Raw genomic sequence first — 22,051 nt, forward strand, 5'->3', positions numbered from 1 at the left:
AGTTGCAGGTTAGAAGCCTCCGGGTTCCTCCACAGCCCTGCCTTACTCTCTCCAGAGGATGGGAAAGAGACTAAGTCCTGAGACCACTCTAGCCCCCACCCCACCCCCGCCCCGCCTTCATGCAGGGCGCCACCGCGGCGCGGGAGGGAGCTTACCTCCAGAGTGGGCTCCCTCGCCCCAGCCCCAGCAGCCTCTGCAGTGACCCTCTGACTTGTAGGGGGATGGCACAGCTTCAGGAGCAGCCCCAGAGCCATCCACCATAGACCCTGGTCTCGGGAGCCCCACCCTCGACCGAGAGGCACCGAGCTCTCTGAAGGACCGCAGGGTCCCCCAGCGGTTTGCGGCTCAGCCTCTGGCGGCTGCCTCTCTTCGACTCCTGCCAGCCAGCACTCTCGGGAGGAAAGTTGTTCAGCTGGCCAGGCAGGTCTGCCTCAGCAGTAACAGGACACAGGATGACGGGCGGGCGGGCGTGTTTAACCCCTTCCTGCTGTCTGCCGGGCGGTGCCTTCAGGGGAGGAGGCTGGCCGGTTGGTCTGCCTGTGACTCCAGGGGGTACCGAGCTGGAGCTCACCCACTCCCACCCTGGAGTGAGTTAACCTTTCCCCTACCTCCTCGGCTGGAAGGGTTGAGGGTGGGAGTGAAGGCGACTCCAGTACTCACACCATGGCCTAACCCTCCTAGCCAGGAGGACATTAAAGCAGAAGACCAGAACATTCTCTGGGGCTGGTCTTTACCTGCTCCTAACTGGCTTTCCCAGCCTCTCCAAGGGGCCTGAGGACTCTGCCTCTCCAACTCTGTGAGGATCATGCCTGCTCAGAACCTCCTTCCCCATCTAGTCTGCAAAGTGCTGAAGGCTCAGGATCTCAGTATGACTTCTGGCTACTCCCAAGCTACTGGCTGCCCTTTCTTCCTCCATCGCTTCCAGAGACCTCCCCCCCCCCAGCCTAACAGTTTGTGGTTGTTACACCAGAAACCCCAGGATGGTCTGAGCAGGCAGTGCGTTCTTTCCCAGCTGTTACCCTTCACCTACTCCACAGTTCCACATCCCTTTGTTCCAGGAAGGAGTAGGGATTCTTTGAGCTGTTTTTGTTGTTTGGAAACATTCGGCCCTGCCCCCATTGAGCAAGCTGGCCTCAAAGTCATGAGCTGACTAGACCAGAGTCTCAAATATTAACTTCTGACCTAGGACAAGTGTCCCAAAAGGGAAAGAATGGGGAGAGGAAAATTGTACTTGTCAGAGTTTCTTAGAGCATTGTAGATAGATGTGTTTTTGTTTGTTTCTCTTCAGACCTGGGGTGGGTGTGAGCCGCAGTTCCTCCGGAGGTTTAAATTGGCAGTGCCGTCCTCTTGAGGAGTGAGGAGGATGCTGAAGTAGAAGACCTCAGACAGCCCAGTCCCACCAATTCTGCATCTCTCATCAGTCTCTCATTTGAGTTGTTTCCAGCAAGCACAACCCTGAAAGTGTAGACCTGATGCAGGGGACTGCTACAAAGACCATTCACCTGACTTCATTCCTTGCCCTGCCACCCACTGGCTCTTCTACTTGTCATCTAATCATCACCTGGCTGTGAGTGGGGTGGCTCTGAGAACCATACATGTAGGCAGTTGGGGTACAGGAGGATCTAGACCATTACCTGACATGGCTGAGACCCAGCATTCCCCGAGGAACAATGGAGATGGTAGGAACCTAAAGATTCTTTATTGACTTTTTTTTTTCCCCAAACCACCTTTCCAGGAGGAAGCTTGGGCCCAAGAATCAGCTGCAAAAACGTAAAGGCTCTTCAACATTCTTTCCGGAGCCAAGCTCATCAGCCAGGACCATCATGTCTGTCACCAGGTTGTCCAGCAACCCATAGACCTGGAAGAAGGAGACAGACACTAGAGGCCAAGGTTTGCTCAGTAGCAGGCATCGATGTATCAGTCTTGCTAAGAGAGAAGAGCTGGAGAGAGAAACGCCAAAGCTGTTCAGCGTTCTGCTGCTGCATGTGATTGTTTTCTGATCTGGAGTGAGCCTGGGCTCAGTCCCAGTTCTGTATTGGTTTTCCGGAAGCCAACTCTCTTTCCTGTAAGATCATAGATCAACGCACTGAAGCTTCCAAGACTGAGCCCTCTACTGCAGCTAGACCACATAGCCTAGGAAAATCGACGCTTAGTATCACAGACTGAAAGATGGGTTTATACCCCAGAGTCCCTAGAGCCCTATAATTACTTTGTAGGCCCCATCAACCATCAGAAAGCTCAATGATGTCACCAACAGCATCAAACAGAACTTCTGGTCAAATGAGACCTGGGGGTGTGGCAGTCCCATAATGTACAGTACTATAAGCCCAGATCTACAAATGCCTTATCAGTGAAAGATGAAACATCCCTGTTAGATACACTGACACAATGATCATGCTTTAGTTAGACCATCCCCACCCACACCTCAAAAAAATAAAATAAAATAAAAATAAAAACCAAAAATACACCATAGCAACAAAAGACCAAGGCAGCTCTGAGGACCCACTGCTTAAGACCAGATCATGACTGCATTTTCGCAGTAGATTCACACTTGCCATCCTTTGGCTGTATATTGGCCCCTTCCAGAGTTCATGTTAAAATCTGCTCCCAGTGTGAGTGTGGACAAGTCTGGGGACCTCAAAGAGGTGTTTGAATCATGAGGGTCCCACCCTCACAGATCACTTAGTACCTTCCCAACCATGAGTCCTAGCGGTTGTCAGAAATCATGACTCTTCCTTTCTCTCACCTACCACACATGCCCAGTTGTCCTTTGGCATCATTCCACCAAGAATTGAAACAACACAAGGCTCTTCCCGAAGCCCCGCTCCCAGGCTTTCTGGCCTATAGAGCCATGAGCCCAGATAAACTTTTCTTACAAACCACCTGGTCTGTTATATTTTGTTATAGCAACAGAACGAGGACTAAGACAACCCTACTTGACATTCTCCCAAGAAATCCATCTGCCAGTGTGAACCTGAGGGAAGGTACAAGCAGCTTTGGAAAGGGAAGGAGCTCACCCCTCTTCCCAGGACAGCAGAGCCACCCTCAAGTGCCTAAGTCAGACCCTATGTCTCCCAATGCAGAATTCTACATGACTTCTGGAATCACTCAGAAACAACTCCATGGGCCATCAAAGTCTCTCTCGACCACTCACTCCTGTGCCCTCTCTGCTGCTTCACTTCCTTGCCACTCTGCTGGCCCCGCTCCCTCTTCTGCCTCAGTTGCTTCCTCTGCTTGAGGAACCCTTCTTTGGTCAACCCTCATCTCTCTCTCTCTCTCTCTCTCTCTCTCTCTCTCTGGTAAAAGCAGGCTCTCTTTGGTGGACTATAGAGGAATGATTGAAGTTAGTAAGTGAGCTGGGAGGTATGGCTGCCCCATCTTCCTTTCACCTCAGTGTGCAACCGCTGGGTATATTTCTCCATCACCAGGGGATCTATGGGCTCCTGTGAGGGTGGTGTGGTGTCAGCGGGAGGATCTTCAGAGAGCAGCCTGTCCCGGCTTGCAGACTTCACCACTTTCTTGTCATCTTTTGCCTTCAGCTTTTTGCTATTCAGGCGGTCCTGCTTGGAGAAATGGAGACACATTACCTCGCTGGCTCCTAAGGGAGATCTGACGCTCTAACCTCAGCAGCTCTCCTGGAGAACTGTGCATTGTGCTGGAGCAACCGTCCCCCTTCCCATGACCCCACCCACCCAGGCCCATCCAAGGTGCAGGCCATACCCCTACATAACCTCTTTCCCTAGTGTCTTGGAACCCTTTTTGTCCTCTTTGTCTCTGGAGCCCAGCTGTTTCTTGTCCTGGGTGCCTCCTTTCCGATCCTCCCTCCCAACTTTCCCAGCGGCGGCTGCCACCTTCGCCTCTGTGACTGGAGATTTTTGCCCTAAGAGGGGGAAAGTGGGAGACATGCACAGGACTATTGGCCTGGCCTACACCACAGCCCTATGCAAAGGTAAGTTGGGGGATGAGGAAAACTGTTCTCAGAGGCTTTAAGAGAATCCCTGCAAAGATTTCTCTGAGAAAGCAGAAAGAGCTAAGGGGAAGAGGAGAACTTTCTGGAGCCCTCCTGGACTTTCTGGAGCCCTCCCAAGGCTATGAGACAAGGGTCCGAGGCAGTCCAGTCCAATCGGTGTCTCACATCCTGGCCACACAGAAGGATGGATGATCGCCCCCACCATGAGCTCAGTTAAGTACCTACTCCAAGCAGACAAACAGTCAAAGTACTACTGCTATCAGGGCAGAGCCTAGGAAAGGCTACAGAGAGGTGAGATCTCACAATGTCTGACCTTGGTCGTCGGGAACATCCAAATAAATGGTCTCCTTCTCAGGCAGGCCCAGAAGATTTCTTAGCCACAGGGATTGGCTTACTAGGCTGTCAACCGCTTCTCGCCACAGCTGCAAACTAGAGGAAAGGACACATTGGAGAAAAGCTATCACCCTCCCTTTGTCCTCCAACTTTTGGAGGATCGAATGCTTCCCTTTAAAGACCCTAGTGCCAGGAGCAGTCAGCCCTCCCTGACGCCATGCAAGAGTTCGCATTAGAGTCTGGTTTCCCTGTGGCGAAGAGACAAGATCTAGGACTATGTAAAGAGGCCCGGATGAACTCAGTTTTGCTTCAGAGTCTAAATTCCACCTTGGAGTGATGGCTAGACTTGGGTCCAGCTCCATGGGAAGGACTGAACCCTTGACATGATTCCTGACATGTGGCTCCTGAGACTGTGCTCTGGGCCTTGCAGAAATGTATCCACACAAGACCCAAACAGACAATGGGCAGTTGACAATAGAGAGGTGAAGCTTTGTGTGAGGGCCCCTCTCTCAAGTGTCCTGCTTTCTCCCATGCCCCACCCAGTTTCTTCTGCTCCTTGAAAAGAAACAAGACAAGGGGGAAGAGGAAAAAAAAGACAAACTATGTGTACTCCTGTGGCTGACTCCCCAGAGAAGCAACTGGCAGCTAGCTGTCCGGCTGCTGAGGCATCTTCTAGAGTAGGAGATGTTTACAGTGTTCCTTAGCACCCTGAGCTCCAGGTTGCGGTTTTCTGGGACCCCCTGGCCTGGTGCTACCAAGGGAAGGAGATCTGGGGTGGTCTCCTAGAAGGTACCTACCACATCTGGTGTAGGAGGTCGGACTGCAGTGGCTTCTGCTCCTGACACAGCTCCATCGCTGCCTTGTTGAGCTGGATGAGGGCATCCTCTCTCTGGAGTTCCTCAGGGAAGGTCATCACTGCCTAGTTAGGGGTCATGGGACACCATGGTCAACCATTCTGCACCAGAACCCCAAGGGTCCCCGTGTTCTCTAAGCAATGGGCCTGGTTACATGGCCCAGGGTCAGGAACCAGAAGCAATGGAGACTACAGAAGACCGTGTCTTTCTATAGGAGCCTGTGACCTCTATTCCCATAAACCTCGCTCTTCAAAGTTTCCACAGAGGTTCATTGTTAAAAGAGTTTAAATTTTGTTGTTGTTGTTGTTGTTTAAGGTTTTGACTCAAGAGGTTGCTTTATCTGGGCCTCAGGTTTTATCTATATGCCCCATGGGACAAGGGGGTGAGTTGTTCACACCTCCCCTGGGACGGCAGAAGCAACAGAGTCAGAGACATTCTCTACCAACACCTTAAGAGTCACAGGGGCACCTGTCTGAAGTCTTCTAGGCACAGGTTCCATTTAGGTGGGGAAAGGTTTTCCAGATCCCAGGGGCTCCTGGTGGTCTCCCTGTCTGGGCCCTCCTCCACCAGGATCTCCTCCATGATGCTCTTCCGCTGCACACTCTTGGTGCCAATACCAATCTTCTGAGACAGGAAGGACTTTCGGGGATCCCCGAGGGTGTCCGTCTCCTGGTGAGGTTGCAGTTGTGGGTATTCCGAGTCCAGGGTCCTGGTGCTCATCATCTGATCTGGGACCTTCTCAACAAACAGTAAGGGCACTGGGGCTATCGGAGCTCTGAGGTTGAGGGCTTCCTCCTGGGCTGCCTTGGCCTCCGTGTATTGTTGCCACAGCTGGTGCAAGCTTTGCACCACTTGATGCTGGTAATGCAACTGCAGCCAAGGTGAGGGAGATACAAGTAAGAGGGAGCATCCCAAAACCCATGCTGGTCACTGGTTTCTCCCTTTGCTTAAGGACACTAAGAGGCAGAGAAGCTGCGCCACCAGTGGAGAGCAGAGGAGTCCCTACTTTCTTTTCAATCTGCATCTTCCATTTAAATCTCTCTCTCTCTCTCTCTCTCTCTCTCTCTCTCTGTGTGTGTGTGTGTGTGTGTGTGTGTGTGTGTGTGTGTGTGTCAGCGTGTGTCTGGGCCTTCTAAGAAAGGCTAGGTTTAAATGTAGAAGCATCCACCCACTTATAGACTATCTTTGGGCACGTTCCTTAACTTCTCTGGGCCTTTATTAGGAAATAAATATGGATGTAAATCACACTTTTTGTCTTTTAGGATTGCTCTGAGGAGGTGAATTACTCATGGAAGATGCTAAGCACAGCTTCCAGCGCATAAGAGTTTGCTACTACCAGTTACCCAGAGTGCACGGGGCCAGCCCATACCCTAGGATTCCTGTAGTGGAACAAGTCCTCCTCGGTGAGATAGGCATCCACCGGGGATGGTGCACGCTCTGGAGTGGAGATGCCCCTCAGTAACTCCTGCAGCACGCTGTGAGCAATGGTGACAGCCTCGTGGGCAGCCAGCTTACTCTGGGAAAAAAAAAAAAAAAAAAAAAGATGGTGCAAAGTGGCAGCCTGGGCTCTCAACTGCCCACAAATTCTCGAGGAGTCAGAGCACTATTGATAGGGTCTGGGTTCCTGTCCAGATGTCACTCCCTCTGGTTTATACACACACCTAATATTTTAAGACTCAAAAATCTCCAGGTCTGTCCAAACTACTGTGTTCACCTCAAAAAGGTAAAGACATCCAGCAGAGGCCAGTCCCACAGAGCCACTCCTATAGATTTGGAGCCTCCAATACCCCCGACTGGATGAAGGGATGGAAACAGAGTACATAGTTTGGGAACCCTTAAGAATGGTAGTAAAATTTTCTCTGGCCTGGTCATACAATGAGTGTCATAGAAACCCAGACCTTCAATACATGGGTCCTAGAGTCAGCGAATACAGTGAACTCCCTCAAAGTTACAATCTGATCAGCGCTGGCCAATTCCCCAGCCTGAGACAGGCAGCTGTGTGTAGGGTACCACATGAAAGCCCAGCTTTGCACAGAGTCCCACAAAGCATGGCCTAAGAGAGCCACACTGAGACTGAACGGGGACAAAGAGCCCCCAGCTCTCACCTTGCACACTTCGGGGAGCTGCTTATGGTGAAGGGTAGGGAGGCTGGTCATTTAAATCTTTGCCTCTGGCTTGGAAGCCTTGCCAGGTCAGCCCCACACCACTGCGCAGTAGCAGACAGCCATGAACAGGATACAGCTTCACTGTAAAGTCTCTGGTTTCTCCCTGGGACTCCTAGCCCTGGTGTGAAAGCTCCATGTGGGACACCCAGGGTTTCATTCCCTTCCCTTCTATTAGGGGACTGCAAGGTATAGTCACTTGCTGTCCTGCCCTCCCATCTTCTACATCATAAAGGCCCGGGTGGTATTTGCTAGGCAAGCGCAGTTATCAGTTTGTGTGGTGAGAAAAGGCACCTCTTGAGAAAGGAGACTCCACTCCAGAGAACACAACCACCCCAGAGGAAGCTGCACAGTGGGTTCCTTACCTCCAACAATTTCCTCTCATCCATAAAAATGTCCTGGGTCAGTGAGATGGCACGGAGCGTGACCTGAAGGATAGCACCTCCCAGGAGCGTAGGATGGGTCCCAAACTCCCAAGATTCCCTGAAGATTCCAGCATTCAGAGACTTGAAGAAGAAGGTAAAGTGTTTGATTTCCCCAGGCAGAATCACACCTGGGAGAGACAGAGATAGAGGCTGCTCTGACACTGCAGCTGGCTGAACTGCCAGTCTAGTTGTAGAAAGTGCACCACAGTGGCCCACATCTGGTGATCAGCGTCCTGGTTTCTCGAGACCACAAGGGTTCCAGGAATGTGTGACTTTTTTTGGGTGCTAGAACTGGGAAAGCTCCAGTCAATCAGGGGGTGGCTGGTCATCCTCACCCCAGGTCTGTGAGACTAGGTCATACAGGAGAGGAGGAGGGGGATGGGCTGGAAGGTACTAACTAAGCATGGGGGTGCCCCAGTCACTGAGCAATGAGAATAGCTTCGGGGTACCTTCCCGGTTGTTAAAGTAAAACCTCTGCATCCTGTTTTGCTTTAGATCTTGGAAAAAATCCTTCTGAGGCCGCCTTCGCCAGTCATACCAAATGGCCACAGTGCCGTTATTGACCACGGTCAGTTCTGAAGATGTTTTCTCCCCTTCAAGGGTTTCAAATGTCAAGCGGACACCAATTCCAATGTTTTTCTGTGGGAGCAATGTCTTGGCTAGTGGTCTTGCCCTGGGGTGACCAACTCACCCTATGACTTCTCTCGAAGTCCACTGTTAGCTCTGGTCCTCTGGGCTTAGTCACCTTGAGTGGTGTCAGACTCTCCTGATAATTGTCTCTGAGCTTATCATCAGTACTAAGAAGAGAAATATTTTACACCTGGTATTCGTTTCTGCTCCTTAGCATCTGAAGAATGTTCTAGAACTGGTATTGGAGCAATGACTCAGAGGTTAATTTGCAAGACTGGAAGAAGATCTGATCTCCAGAAACTAGTTGAGTGTGACAGCCTGCCTGTAACCCCTGCACACAGGAGGTGGAGACAGAATCCCTGGAGCAAGCTGGCTAGCTAGACTTGCCTAAACATTTGCTCTAGGCTCAGTGAAAGACCTGACTCGGGTAGAAAGTGGAAGAGGAAGACACCCTATTCAACCACAGGCCTACACATATATGTTCACAGAATTGCATGTGCACTAGCAGCCACACGTGCTCACACATATTTGGACATGCCCACATATGATTGTTCACATACACGTTACACACATAAACCTGATTTCTCAAGATGGAGGTAGGGTGAGTTGTGTGTGTAGCCCTGGCTGTCCTGGAACTCACTCTGTAGATCAGGCTGGTCTCGAACTCACAGGACCCTCCAACCTCTGCCTCCCTAATGTTGGGATTCAAGGTATGCACTACTACCTCCGAGTGATCTTTTAAGCCTTGTGATCTCATTTTTGCTTGAGTTAGTGCTGCCGTTACCACTTTCGGGCTTGTGGAATTTGCAATCAGATAAAAAAAGCAAATCAGAAACTGTGGACTCCTTGTGACTGTCTCGGTCACCTTGGGGCCGCACCCATGCAAGTGTGTGCGGCTGAAAAGGCAGTTTACCTTGTCCTCTGGGTTACTGCCTCTGATCCAGCAAGCTGGCTTCCCACAGAACAGCAGCGAAGGGCCGAGAATAGGCATAGGGACCATGTCGGAAAGGTTGGTCAACGAGTCTCTGTAAGAAAGGCCAGTTATTTATTGTCCTGGGGGCTGAGCAGTCACACCACTTGGGACTGTGGACACAGAGATTCAATCAGTCTTGCTTCGTCTCTTCAAAGTCTTCCTCCAGGGCTATTCTTCATGCACAGCTGTGGAGGGCTCTGGTGGAGTGGAGGGGTGGGGACATTAAATAGCAATAATAATGTCTGGGTAATCTCCACTAGGATCCAATGGTGGGGATGAAGAATCTGGCAGCAGACAGCTGGCAGAGATGTTGGGATAGGCTAGAGGAAAGGGGGCAGCTACCGGCCAGGCTGGGATGAAGCCACCCTAATTTTGATTTCATAGAGGAAAGCCCGCCCTCCAACAGCGGGGATAAGGGCAGCATTTTTTCCAGCCTCTCCCCCTGGGGCTCAGACTCACAGAAAACTCGTGTCTTCCGAGGAGCTCTTCTGGCTCTTTTCATGTAGCAAATGTTCTTCCACTGTGACAGATGAGAAGGGCTTCCCGTGGCCCACCACCTCCAGGCCATCGATATCCTAAGAGGAGGAGGAGAGAGGGAATATGAGCTAACTGGCAGGTATCACCTAAGGCACCTCAGGATCGGGTATGAAGGCATTAGCAACCTGCTGGCTGAAATCCAGTTCCGCCATGATACTCCGCAGCTCCTTGCGTCGGTAGATCAGAAACAGACTCCGGTCCCAGGTGTAGCGGTACAAAGCATCCTTCTGGGCTGGTAATCCTAGAGGGGAGTTAGGAGAGCCTCAGCACAGGCTGCCGTCATGCCTCCTTTCCCGCTTGCCCAGGGGTCCTGAGAACACCAATCCCAACCGCACTTCTTGAGAAGGATTGGGGAATGGATACCATTTCTGAGGGGCAGCTCTACCTCGGTTCTCTAATTCTATACCTCCTTAGCAATGCTATATAGGAATCCCACATAATCAGCTACCAGACCTTTGGATTACAATACTAATAGCAACTACCTTCTGTTGAGTCTTAGCCAGGAGCCAGGAGCCCTTAATGCAAATAATGTCTCCTTTGACCCTCTCACCATCCTCCTGCTAGAAAATCAAGGACAATGGGAGCCTAATACCTCATAGAAAGTCAGAAAGCCAGCACAGCTGGCTTGTGAATCTAAGCAGCAGACCGGCAGGCTCTAAATATGGCCAGCCCATGGAAGTATAACATAAACCACAAATGCAAGCCGTGTCTGTCCCTTTAATTTTTCTAGATGCATATTGAAATGGTCATAACAGCTCAAGGTGACATTCATCTTAGTATAGTTTATTGAACTCCATATATGAAGACTATTATTCCAATATGCAATCAACATAAAAATGACCACTAAAGTAAATTTTTCTCCCCAAACTGTCCTGTACTGTCAGCTCATTTCTATACTGTGGATGATGTTAAGGTGATACATGACTGGACACTATATAGGCTAAGTCATGTTCTAGGGATTCAATAGGTGCATAGGGCTGGTGAAAGCTCTATACCCAGGATCCTAACTACCTGGCCTCCCTTGTTACTTCTATTAGTTTTGCGGATATATGAACTAGAACCTAGGTAAACTCTGAAACTTGCTCAAAGCCAAGTGAACTGGGATTTGGGCCAGAGTCATGCTAACCACCACCTGCTACCCTGCCTCCAGCACCAGGCACAAGAAGCTAATAGATTTGGGCCCCTGAAGTAGAAATTGCTAGTTTTTTTGGAGACACAGTTGTGTCGTGTGGTGTTTATCTAGAAACTGTCTCCTGAGAGGATGATTTTTTGCTGAAGCAGACATGTGGTGTTTTTCTGGAAACAGCCCGGAAAAAGGACATGTGGTTCTTTGCTTGAGAGAACACGTGATGTTTTGAAAAGGTATATATATAACCCAACAGACAGTGGATGACATTGTGTGGTATTGGTTCACCTTGCCACTCTTTGCTGGTCATCGTTTGTCATGACTTTATAGAAACACACCAAAGAACTTGTGGTGGTGTTCCGGTGGCTTCTTGCCACAGAGTCTCATGGTTTCCTCGGGATAGAACTGTCACTGCTGGTTTGTGAATGGTGTTTTCGAGTGGATGAAGCTGCCACTGCTGATGTGTGTGAACTGAACTACTGAGATTCTGACAAGGCAGATTGGATTCGCTCCAAAGAACTATTGCCAAACAGGTCCACATCCTCCTCTACCCTACTAACTTCTCCTTTCCATTACCTCTGGTGAGTGGTGAGCTAGAAGGGAGGTTAAAGTATTTAAGTATACTTATTGCAGCAGGTTCTGAAAACACTATAAGCCTACAGGCTCTGCTTCTCACCAGTCTCCATCTGGATAGAGAGGGGCTTCCTGATGTGTGTGATGGGTTCCACCAGACCACGCTGAGTTTTCTTTTTGGTCATGAGAAGACCTGTCATCTCATCGCCCAGGTATTCCAGTGGACTCCAGAACCAATCGGTCGCCTTAAAGCCAAGATGAGAAAGGACAGAGCAGTGAAGTCACCCCCTCAGTACCACAATCTGGCAGAAGAGTGGGCATTCAGCAACATTCTTGTTCTCAAGATGCCAGGAAGAGGAGCTGAGCTGGTCCCGACCCAGGCACTCACTGGTGTACCAAAACACAGCACAGTTCTTTAGCCTTGGTTAGACCAAAGATTGGAGTATAAGCCTTTAGGAGACAAACATTAAGACTCTTATGATAAACTGTCAGAGACCACCACAGGCTGATTTATTAAAGTGGGCAGTCCTAGAACATGAAATAAAAGTTAAGATCTCAGGAGCTTAACAATGCACAGATTATTTCCTCCCCAGCTGTGTAACCAGAGACAAGCTGGCACTGCTCACCACGTGCATTCTGAGTCATGACCCCTCCTCTTTCCCTCTCTTCCTCCTTCTATACTTGGAAACAGGGTCCTCACTTTTCCGTCATGCTGGGTAGGAAGTGCACGATCAATGGCCTCCCGCTCCTCCTGGATCTTTCTGTAGTTCTCCCCAGAGTGCATCAACAGCTCACTTGCCGGCTTCTTCAGGCGTTCTAGAGAGGGAGAGACGGAAGACTGTGATCCCCGCACCGAAGACAGAATACACAGGCTCTGGCACCCTGAGTTGGGTGGCCCACTTCCGGGCTCATTTCTGAGCCCACTGAAGCCTGAAAGTCAGGAGTTTTCATGGTGTAAATGCTAATCGGTGGGAGTCCAGGCTGCGGGGCCGGTGGATGAGACAGGAGATACAGAAGAGCCTCTGTGACAGATGGTGGCCTGGCAGGTTCCTCGTCAACTCAGCTCACCACTGAGAGCTTCTTGTTGCTTCTTCCGCAAGGTGATGTGCCGTCTCCAGTTTTTTAGGAAGTTGTGCTGAGGAGGCGGGGCCCATGGAGGTCTCTTCTCCTCCTTTGGGGACTTCGACTTTGGCTCTTCTTTAGCTGAAATGAGGGTCATCAGGCAGGGCTGGATGTTTATCAGCTTAGCTAGCTGGAAAAAAGCAAGGCAGAGGCGGTGCTGACCCAGGTCCTGGTTTCTGTCCTGTTCTAAGAACCCCATCTTCTTCAGGACCAGAGGGTGGCAAGTGACAGGAATAAACCAGGGCCTGAGGGATGCTGACAGTCCCCTTTGCCCCAAAAGCTCAGCATCCTTTAGCATAACCATCTTCTCCACAACTGATGGCTTCCTCCTGAGTAACTGAGCTGGGCCCTTAATGCCCTGCCTAACAGAAGTGAAGCTCTGAGGCAGAAATGCTATGCAGCAGGAAGGACGGTGGCACAGAACACAGTGGGGGGACATCTCCCTCCAGCATGTACCTCAGCAATCCAGTCTCCAGAGATGGGGAGTGAGGAGCTGAGGGCTGCTTTGTTGTGGTGCTGAGTCTACCCAGAGTTTCACAAGACAGGCTCTGAGTACCTTCTAGTAAATCTCCACATCAGCAAAAGCTGTCCATCAGCAACTGGCTTCTATGACTTGTAACTACCTCCCAAAGGGTCCCTTATCATCTAGTCCCAGAGACTGACCTAGCACTAAAACCCGACCCCTGTACCCCCATCTACACACACACACACACACACACACACACACACACACACACACACACACTTTGACTCTACAGAGAGTAATTGGCTTCAGCAACGTAGCTCTGTGCAAACAAACCTGGGTGTTCCCCCGAGCAATGGCGATTCTTTTAAAGTCCTGGAGACTCCCCAAGATCTGGTGAGGGAGGATCTGACCACTGTTTAACAAGCTGTCCCGAGGACCTGGGGAGCAGAGGAGAAGGATGGAGAAACAGAAGTTGTGAGCAACAGAGCAACTGTTGAGTGGAGAGGGGGCTTTCTTTCAAGACCCATCCGAGAATGCAAAGCCTACAGCAGAACCCATACCGGAGTAGTCCAGAGGCTTTGTGGCAACATCTGGATTCGCAGGATGTGCTACCAAGTGGTAGACCCTTTTGCTAGAATCTTTCGGTTTGAGCTTACGGATGATGAATTTCTGTGTAACCACAGGCTTTTCTCCTGTTTCTTCAAACTGAGGAACGTGTTGCTAAAATGAAACAAAGCTGAGGAGAATGCTACCTGGGGAGAAGAGGAAGAACACACACACACACACACACACACACACAATCTTTGTTCTTGGTAGAATTCCTGAGGGCTGACTTGTCAGCTTCCCCAGCTCTATCCATTCGTCCTGTCCTGGAAATGCCTGTGTGACAGACCTGAGATTTAGGAGTAACCTGAAGGGGGAAAAAATGGCGCCTGGCATGTCCACACAGATTAAGTAAGAGCAACTGACAGGTAAAGGAAAGGGTTGGAGTTCAGCAGCCTCATGCTCATTTCCATCCATGACGCTTGAACTCACTTGCCCGTCTGTGGAATGGGCATGATGGCACTTGCCCCAAAGGTATCTCACTATTTTGTGGCTCTCATAAAATCTGTGAGAAATATAGAAACCTAACTTCCCATTAATGCCTTCAGATGCTAAAGTAAAAGAATTTATATTTGGCGGATTGTTTTTTCTTTTTTGACATGGTATTAGTGATACCTTGGGATCAAGAAGCCAATGAAAGGGTGAACCATGAATGTGGCTGGGTGCCCTAAGAGACCCTTGGCTCATGGTCTTACCTTCTTCAAGTCTTCCTTTTTAATGGCCAGGGCAAGAATGTCATCTCCTTGTAAGACATTGCTGACAGGTTCAGGTTCTTCCTGAATGGGGGGAGTGGGCTGTTCAGGTGCCTTTGCCCGCTTTTTTTCTGGAGAGAAGCAAAGACATGTGCCCCAAGAGCTCTTATTGCAATACATAAACAAGATAGATTGAGAGTCTAGCATGCAGCTCAGTGGTAGAGTGCTTACCTAGTAAGCATGTGTGGGTTAGTGACACCCTGGGTGCAATTCCTAACAACACAACACACAATAGTGAGACCTTGGTTCAAGTAAATAAATCTCTATTAAGTTGCATGATTGGGGGAGGTGTCAAGACAGCCACGTGGACAGAACAGAACAGCAGAGGCTGTCACTGTGGTCCAAAGTGCTGAGAATTTTCTCCTACCAACTCCCTCTGCATTTCCATAGTGATTGAAGGTCTATAGTCAGAGCTGAAAGAGAAATGGGATCTGTTTCACACCGTGGCATTTTTAAGTTGGACAACCTTGTGTACATTGCTTCACATCTGTGACCCTGCCTTCCACTTAACAAAAAGAAGCTGGACTAAAAGAATTGCTCCTGGCTGGAGAGGTGGCTCAGCGGTTAAGAGCACTGACTGCTCTTCCAGAGGCACTGAGTTCAATTCCCAGCAACCATATGGTGGCTCACAGCCATCTGTAATGAGATCCGATGTCTTCTCTCTTTAGGTGTGTCTGACAGCTACAGTGTACTCAAATACATAAAATAAAAAATAATAATAATAAATAAAAAGAGGCAAACAAAACACAAGGATTCTGCCTGTCTTTAAAAGAAAAGAAAGAAAGAAAAAGGAAGAAAGAAAGAAAGAAAGAAAGAAAGAAAGAAAGAAAGAATTGCTTCCAACTAGTATGTCAATGTTATCCTCACAATCTTCGGGGCACAGTCATACAGATACAGCATCCTTATCACAGGGGTGAACTAGGAAGTTTATAAAACAAACAAAACACCCAAGACCTGAGATTGGGGTGCCCAGTGGATTAGGGCAACTAGATGACGTTTCCTTAGCCTTCCTGGTGAAGATATCAGATTTCATTCATCTGATTTTTACTTTTGTGGGGTTTTTTTGGGGGGGAATACGGGGAGAATTGAGACAAAGCCTCCCACATCATCCTGGCTGGCTTTGAACTCACAATTCGGACTATACTCTCTTGAATGCATAAAGGCCCACTTGCCTCTGAGAGTTAGACCTAAAGGTATGTACCATCATATGCAATCCTATTTTATTTCATTTGTTTTTTTCCAAATAGGTTTCTCTGTGTGGCCCAGGCTGTCCTGGGGCTCCCTCTGTAGATGAGGCTGGTCTCAAACCCAGAGATCTTCCTGCATCTGCCTCCTAAGGGCTGAATTTAAAGTTGTGTGCTGCCACCACCACCTGGCTAATTTTGATTTTTTTTTTTCTGAGATAAGGTTTTCATGTAGCCCAGGCTGGCCTCAGATTCACTATGCAGCCCAGGATAACCGTGATGACCCTCCTAACTCCACCTCTCAACTATTGAGGTTCCAAGTATATGCTACTACACACAGGGCTTGACATTGGACTTTTTCCCTTTAATATTTTTGAGACAGGGTCTCACTATGCCATCCTGGCTAGCCTAATACTTGCTGTATAGACCAGGATGGCCTTGAACTCACAGAAATGCACCTGCTTCTGCCACCAGGCCAGTTTTAACTAGTGTCTTAAAACCTGATTTTTAGCCCTTATTTTTCTTGCAGAGGAGCCGGGTTTCCTAACAACTTCATGTCAGTCCAAAATCATTCATAACACCAATCCCAGAGGATCTGATACCCTCTACATTCCTATATATAAATCTCTCTGGAAAGAAAGAAAGAAAGAAAGAAAGAAAGAAAGAAAGGAAGGAAGAAGAAAGAAAGAAAGAAAGAAAGAAAGAAAGAAAGAAAGAAAGAAAGAAAGAAAGACAAACCTTTAATCCTAACATTTGGAAAGCAGAGGCAGTAGAATTTCTGTTTCAGGCCAGCCTGGTCTATACAGTGAAATCAGGCCAACCAGGGCTTCCAAGTGAGGTCCTGAGAAAGCAGTGTCAGTTGAGTGACAAAATAACCACAGGAGACCATAGGGTCAGGCAGACGGAGTTTAGGACAGGGATCAAAACCCAGACTAAAGGGTGGTTGTGAGAAATTCCTTAAAGAGGTGATCTTCCTACTGAGAGTGAACGTGGAAGAGGGAAGTCTCACAAAGAACCGAACTCTCCAGAGAGAACGGCCTGCGGTTGACAGAAAAGGGAGAGCCTCTGGAACTCAAAGCATGCACTATGAAATCACTGGAGTGAGTGAGGTGGGGGTGGGAAGGAGTCATGTTACCCAGGGAGAGTTTAGTGATCCATGTAAAAGGTTTCAGCCTATCCCGAGGGCAGTATCAAAGCTGGGGGACAGCCTAGGGGGTCAAGATTGGGGTTGAGACTAAGAGTCTACTACAGCCAGAGATGCCAGACGTGGTCCATGCCTTGTAGAAAAATGCAGAGATGAAAGCTTCTGCTGCATAAGCAGCAGCCATGGGCCCTTTCTCCAGGACACATTCTGTCTGCCTCCAAAGAGGTGGCTCAATTCTTTCAGATGTATTCTTCTTTTCTCTGGTTAGTAATCTCATCTTTTCCTCCTCTGGTTGAGAAGGGTTTGATGTAAACATCTATACACAACAATCAAAGGAGAACCTAATCACAGCCACCAGGGTGTTTAGAACAACATGCTGGTTTTTATCTAGTGCTTCTCAAAGTACTCTAATCTTTAAGAGAACACGCCACCGCAACATCAAGGCAGGGGCTTTGGTTTACACAACCAAACTGTATTTTTTTTAAAAAAGGAAATGTCTACATTGCAGGTGGTTTTTTTAAAAAAGAAGAAGAAGAATTGTTCCAAACATAACTTTAAATCCGTCTCCTCCACAGAAGCAGCTGAGGGCATCTGCACAAAGTGCACACGCAGAGACACACGCAGAGCTGAGCAGTCTGACCCCATTTCGGTCTGATCTTCTGCCACACCTGGCAGCCTTGGGTTTTGATTTAGCTTCCTTTCTTCCTATTGAAGCCCAGGCTGGCCTGGAATTTGCCATCCTCCTGCCTCAGCCTCTTGAGTGCTAACATTACTGGCCCCCATCTAGACGGGTATGGGTTCTGATCTTTACTTCTCTCCCCTCCAATGCAAACATCAAAGCAGGTGGCAGCCCAGACGAAGATCTGCTTTTTAAAATGTTTTCATGCAGAGTGGTGGTGGTGCATGCCTTTAATCCCTGCACTGGGGAGGCAGAGCCAGACAGATCTTTGTGAGTTTAAAACCAGCCTATCTACATACAGAGCAAATTCCAGGACAGCCACTGGGCTACACAGAGAATGAAAGGGGGGAGGGGAAGGAAAGGAGGGAAAAGAGAGAGAGATGTTTGTTTATGCTTTCCAGGACATTTGTTTCTTCTGCCCACCACCTTGGTTGGTACATACATCTTCCCTAGGGACTAAGCAGCTCCAGATGTGCTTCTCACTGGTGGGTATAGAATTACCGGAAGATACATATAAACACAAACATTCAACACTGCTGAAGATGCCTGGGGCCAAAGCTCCCACCACACTCAAGGAGCAACACAGATCCTGATTGGTTGAGATGGAAGGGGCCCTTGATAGCTCTGGCCTGCACTTTGAACTACCTTGAGCACATCACTATAAAGGTTGTCATTCTTCAAAGTCAGGGGATGGTATGTGTTTGATTAACTAAACATTCATTAAACTGACACATGCATTTTAAAGCAAGGTCCTTCCTTGTGACTATCCACCAAGTTCCTTCTTTTGATGTTTTTCTTTCTTTTGAGACAAGGCCTCCTTTTGGTCCAGGCTGTCTTGGAACTCATTATCTAGACCCGACTTGCCTCACGCTCACAGCAAGTCTCCTGCCTCAGCTTTCTCAGTTTTTCAATTCTCTGGCTTTTCAGGTGTGAGCTACTTAATGCCTAACTCACCAAGCACCTTTTACAATGTTGCAAAAGACAGGAGATAGTACAAAAGGCTGCAATATGGTTCTTCCCAAAGGAAACCCAAACATACAGTGCTAATGTTAATGCTATCTGAAATCACACTAAGTCAGATTGGACGTTCAAAGAACCACCATGCCGAGTCACAGAAGGGGAGACCCTAAAGAAAGTTCTCAGGATAACTGGAGAGACAGCTTCCCCGCCTGGAGGAAGTGGGAGGAAACAAATGCTTTGCAGGGGTGGACCTGCAAACAGTAGTGTTGCAGGTAAGGCTGTAGCACAAGCAAGGTTGCGTATGGCAGATATGTAGTATAACGACCCAAGAAGCTTGCTGGGGAGGCAGGGCTGCTGGTCCAGAGGATGGAAAACAGAGTGTGGTGGCTTTGAGACTTTATCCCAAAACAAAAACGTGTGTGTGTGGTGTGTGTGTGTGTGTGTGTGTGTGTGTGTGTGTGTGATTAAGTTCATGTCAGAGATAATTCACTGAGTACCATTTTTGTGTATACATACACATACACACACACACACAAAGGTTTCATTTTCAAACAATAAAAAGTATATATATATACATATATATGGTTTCATTTCTAAACAATAAAAGTATGTGTATATATATATATATACAATCATTAGTTTGTGCCAGAGAATATTCACTGATATATAAAAATATAATATATAAAAATCTTCATAATGGATGTGAAATGAAGTCCAGATCAGGCATTTGACCCTACTTCAAGAGAGTGGAGTGTTCACAGTGGCATTTCAAAATGACCCAACCAGTGACTGAGAAACAGACTGCAAGCAGGCAGGAAGGGCCAGTCCTCAGGCCGAGTGCAGTTCTGGGTGTCCCGGAGGTACACAGGGTAAAGGAGGGCCACACTGAACCTGGGGCCCATGTTGAGTGGGGCTGCTGGTGAACCAGAGAGCTGGCATTTCTCTGTCCTGACAGCTGAGGGGATCAGACACAGCCCCTTTGAACAGGACAGTCAGACTATGTTCTTGTTAGCGCTAAGATAAGAGTTTTTAGAGGGGTCAGGAAGACGGGGAGCCACAGACGGGATAGAGATGGGATCTGAGTTTTTTTTTCTATTTTTTACACAAATGTCATTCTTCCTCAGTGTTACTGAAAGTCTCTGGGAAACAGACTTCAGGATTGAGGGGGAACCAAGGCAAGAGGAGCAGAGCTGTCCTTGGAGTCTTTGGAGTCCAGGGGGCATTTGATGTTACTTGTAGCTTAGCAACAAGGCCCAGGAGAGGCACAGGACTCAGTGGGGAGTTCAGGCCTCTTAAACGAGTTCCTAGACGCGAGTTTGCTTTGTCTTTATAAAGCTCAGGAATCAGAGACTCAGAGACACACAGCACAAGGCTACAAGATCACACTCGTGGGCTGGACACGTGACCCTGGAGAGGCAGGTGCACTACCCTGGAGCTTCTAAAACGTTCAAGGCACCTTGCATGTTAAACACTTTAATTTTTTCCCCCCTCCTCACCCTGGCGTACTCTCTTAACTCAAAGCCTACTTAACAGAATCCTCGCCTTATTAAAAACAAACACTCGGTGAAAAACCCTTCCTTGATTTGTTTACCGCAGAAAGTTCAAATCTGATTAAGATCGCCCTGAAAGTAGGTGAGTACGAGGCAGTGGCCAGGAGAGCCCTTGGCTGCCCTTGGGAAAGGGAACCGATTTTTTTTTTCCTCTCTCTCCTTCTCTCTTAACTATTAAAAGTGTGTCATGAAACAGCACCAGCTTTTTATACTATGAAGAGACATAAAAGAAAACTAAATTCAAAAAAAAAAAAAAAAAAAAAAAAAAAAAAACCCACTAGAGTCTTGTCCTCTGGGCCTACCAGGGGATTCTGACTCTAGGCCTGCCTCTCTCTACCCTGTGTGCTGCACCTAGGAGGCTGGGTCCCCTCAGGGCCTGCAAGGTCACACACCAAGACTTTCTGACTTTGCAGGGGAAGCCCTTTCATGGTCTGGCCCCTGCCCACCTGCCCCGAATTCTCTGCATCCTGTGTTCCTTGATCCATGAATTCACACTGCTCTCTGAGCCCAGAGAAGCGAGCCCTTCCGTTTTTATTTATCTTTCTCTTTAATCTGCCATACCAGCCATCTACTTCAGGAAGCCTCTAAGTCTACCACCAACCAAGGCCTGAAGCTCTGAGCACCTAGAGCCCCCATAGGCGTCTACCGTGGCTTTTCTTTGGTTTTTGGTATTCCTCTGGGTCTTGTGTTTCTTGAGGGTTGGAATCACAGTACTGTGTGTCTACCAGAGTGCACACATGACAGACTCCGTAAATAAAAACAGAACAAGACCAGAATGCTTACTTAGCATACACAGGGCCCCGTGGTTCCATCCCCAGCAGGAGAATTTTTAAAAGGGGAGGGGGTTGCCAATGGAAGCATTCATGGTAGCAGTCCATGTTAAACTGGGTATCTGCCATAAGGCTAGAAAGGCCAAATGGTAAATAGCACTTCCTGAAACCAGTGTAGTTAGAGGTTTTGGTGTTATTTTTACTTATGGATTTCCCCCGGCCTCCACTCTTAGGTGACCCCTGACTCAATTCCCAAGAACCTCATCATGTGCTCCCTGGTTGTTGGGCATCTCATCCAGGGAGTCTGCCACCTGTACCACCCTAATTTATGATTTGAGTTGGAGGTCTCGTACTACCCCTGTCCAAGGCTGTCCCCTGCCACTGACCCCGAAGCTCCTCTGTTAGTCCCACGCTTGCCACATTACTACCACCAAATACCAAGGCACTAAGCCTCCCTTCTGAGATTTCTGCCCGTGTCCTGTACTCCAAGGCTGCAGTGACCCTCCCTGGCATCTGTAGCGTCCTAATCCCAGCCCAAGCATTCCTATAGCGGGTTTTTTTGTTGTTGTTTTTTTTTCCCCCTGAGCACCCAGGGCCTCCAGGGCCAACCTTTGACGCTCTCTGGGGTCTCCATGAACTTGCTGGTAGGCATTTTGATACGGGATTCCTTCTTGAGGGCCTTCATAGTGGCGCCTGGGGTTACCAGCGTGGCCCTGCGCTCCCCACCCCCAAGATGACTGCTCACGCAGCAACCCCCCCACGATCCTGCCCGCAAGCGGCCGCTGTAGCGTCCATAGCAACCAGCGCCCCGCGCGGGGGCACGCACCCACCGAGCAACTTGGGTGGGGACTGCCTGTCATTAGTCTTCTTCATCAGGACGCGCCCGCCCTAAGCGGCTCCTCAGGCTGGCTCGCAGACCCCGAGAACGACCCGTCGGCCTCTTGACGTCACTAGGGGTGCTAGAGAGCGACAAGGCGTCATCAGCTGGGCCTGACCAGGTAACTAACTGTAGGCTGGCTGAGGCTGAGTGGCTGGAATGGGGACAGTAGTTTCTGTCTTCCAGATCCCCCAACTGTTTCTGCCCTGTGTCACCGCTTGCTGACCAGTCTTCAGGCTTCTGGAACCCCCATCTTACACCAGGCTGACCATGCGCTGACCACTTCTCCTAGTTTAAGTGCTCCAGACTCCGCCCCACGGACCTGCCATCTGCACTGCCCACTTATCAGCCATTGGGGCTT

The 22,051-nt window shown here is 49.0% G+C and overlaps 1 protein-coding gene across 2 annotated transcripts; it reads right to left on the bottom strand.

Moving 5' to 3' along the window:
* Positions 1-1,756: 1,756 nt before the first annotated feature.
* On the bottom strand, positions 1,757-21,686 carry MYCBPAP (MYCBP associated protein; the record flags this gene model as incomplete). 2 transcript variants are annotated; one of them, XM_080922618.1, is made up of 19 exons in its annotated part: positions 1,757-1,858; positions 3,390-3,560; positions 3,732-3,880; positions 4,284-4,399; positions 5,101-5,222; positions 5,626-6,027; positions 6,527-6,673; positions 7,685-7,872; positions 8,194-8,383; positions 9,288-9,399; positions 9,807-9,922; positions 10,010-10,125; positions 11,687-11,828; positions 12,284-12,399; positions 12,652-12,835; positions 13,505-13,608; positions 13,732-13,891; positions 14,470-14,597; positions 21,644-21,686. In XM_080922618.1, 19 exons carry the CDS (start codon positions 21,684-21,686, stop codon positions 1,757-1,759), a joined length of 2,808 nt encoding a protein of 935 aa, XP_080778744.1. The 2 variants fall into 2 exon arrangements, with proteins under 2 accessions (XP_080778744.1, XP_080778743.1); XM_080922617.1 differs by lacking the exon at positions 21,644-21,686 and adding an exon at positions 21,423-21,498.
* Positions 21,687-22,051: the final 365 nt, after the last annotated feature.

This window comes from Micromys minutus, assembly GCF_963924665.1.
Source record: "Micromys minutus genome assembly, chromosome: 10".
Classification (NCBI taxonomy): Eukaryota; Metazoa; Chordata; class Mammalia; order Rodentia; family Muridae; genus Micromys; species Micromys minutus.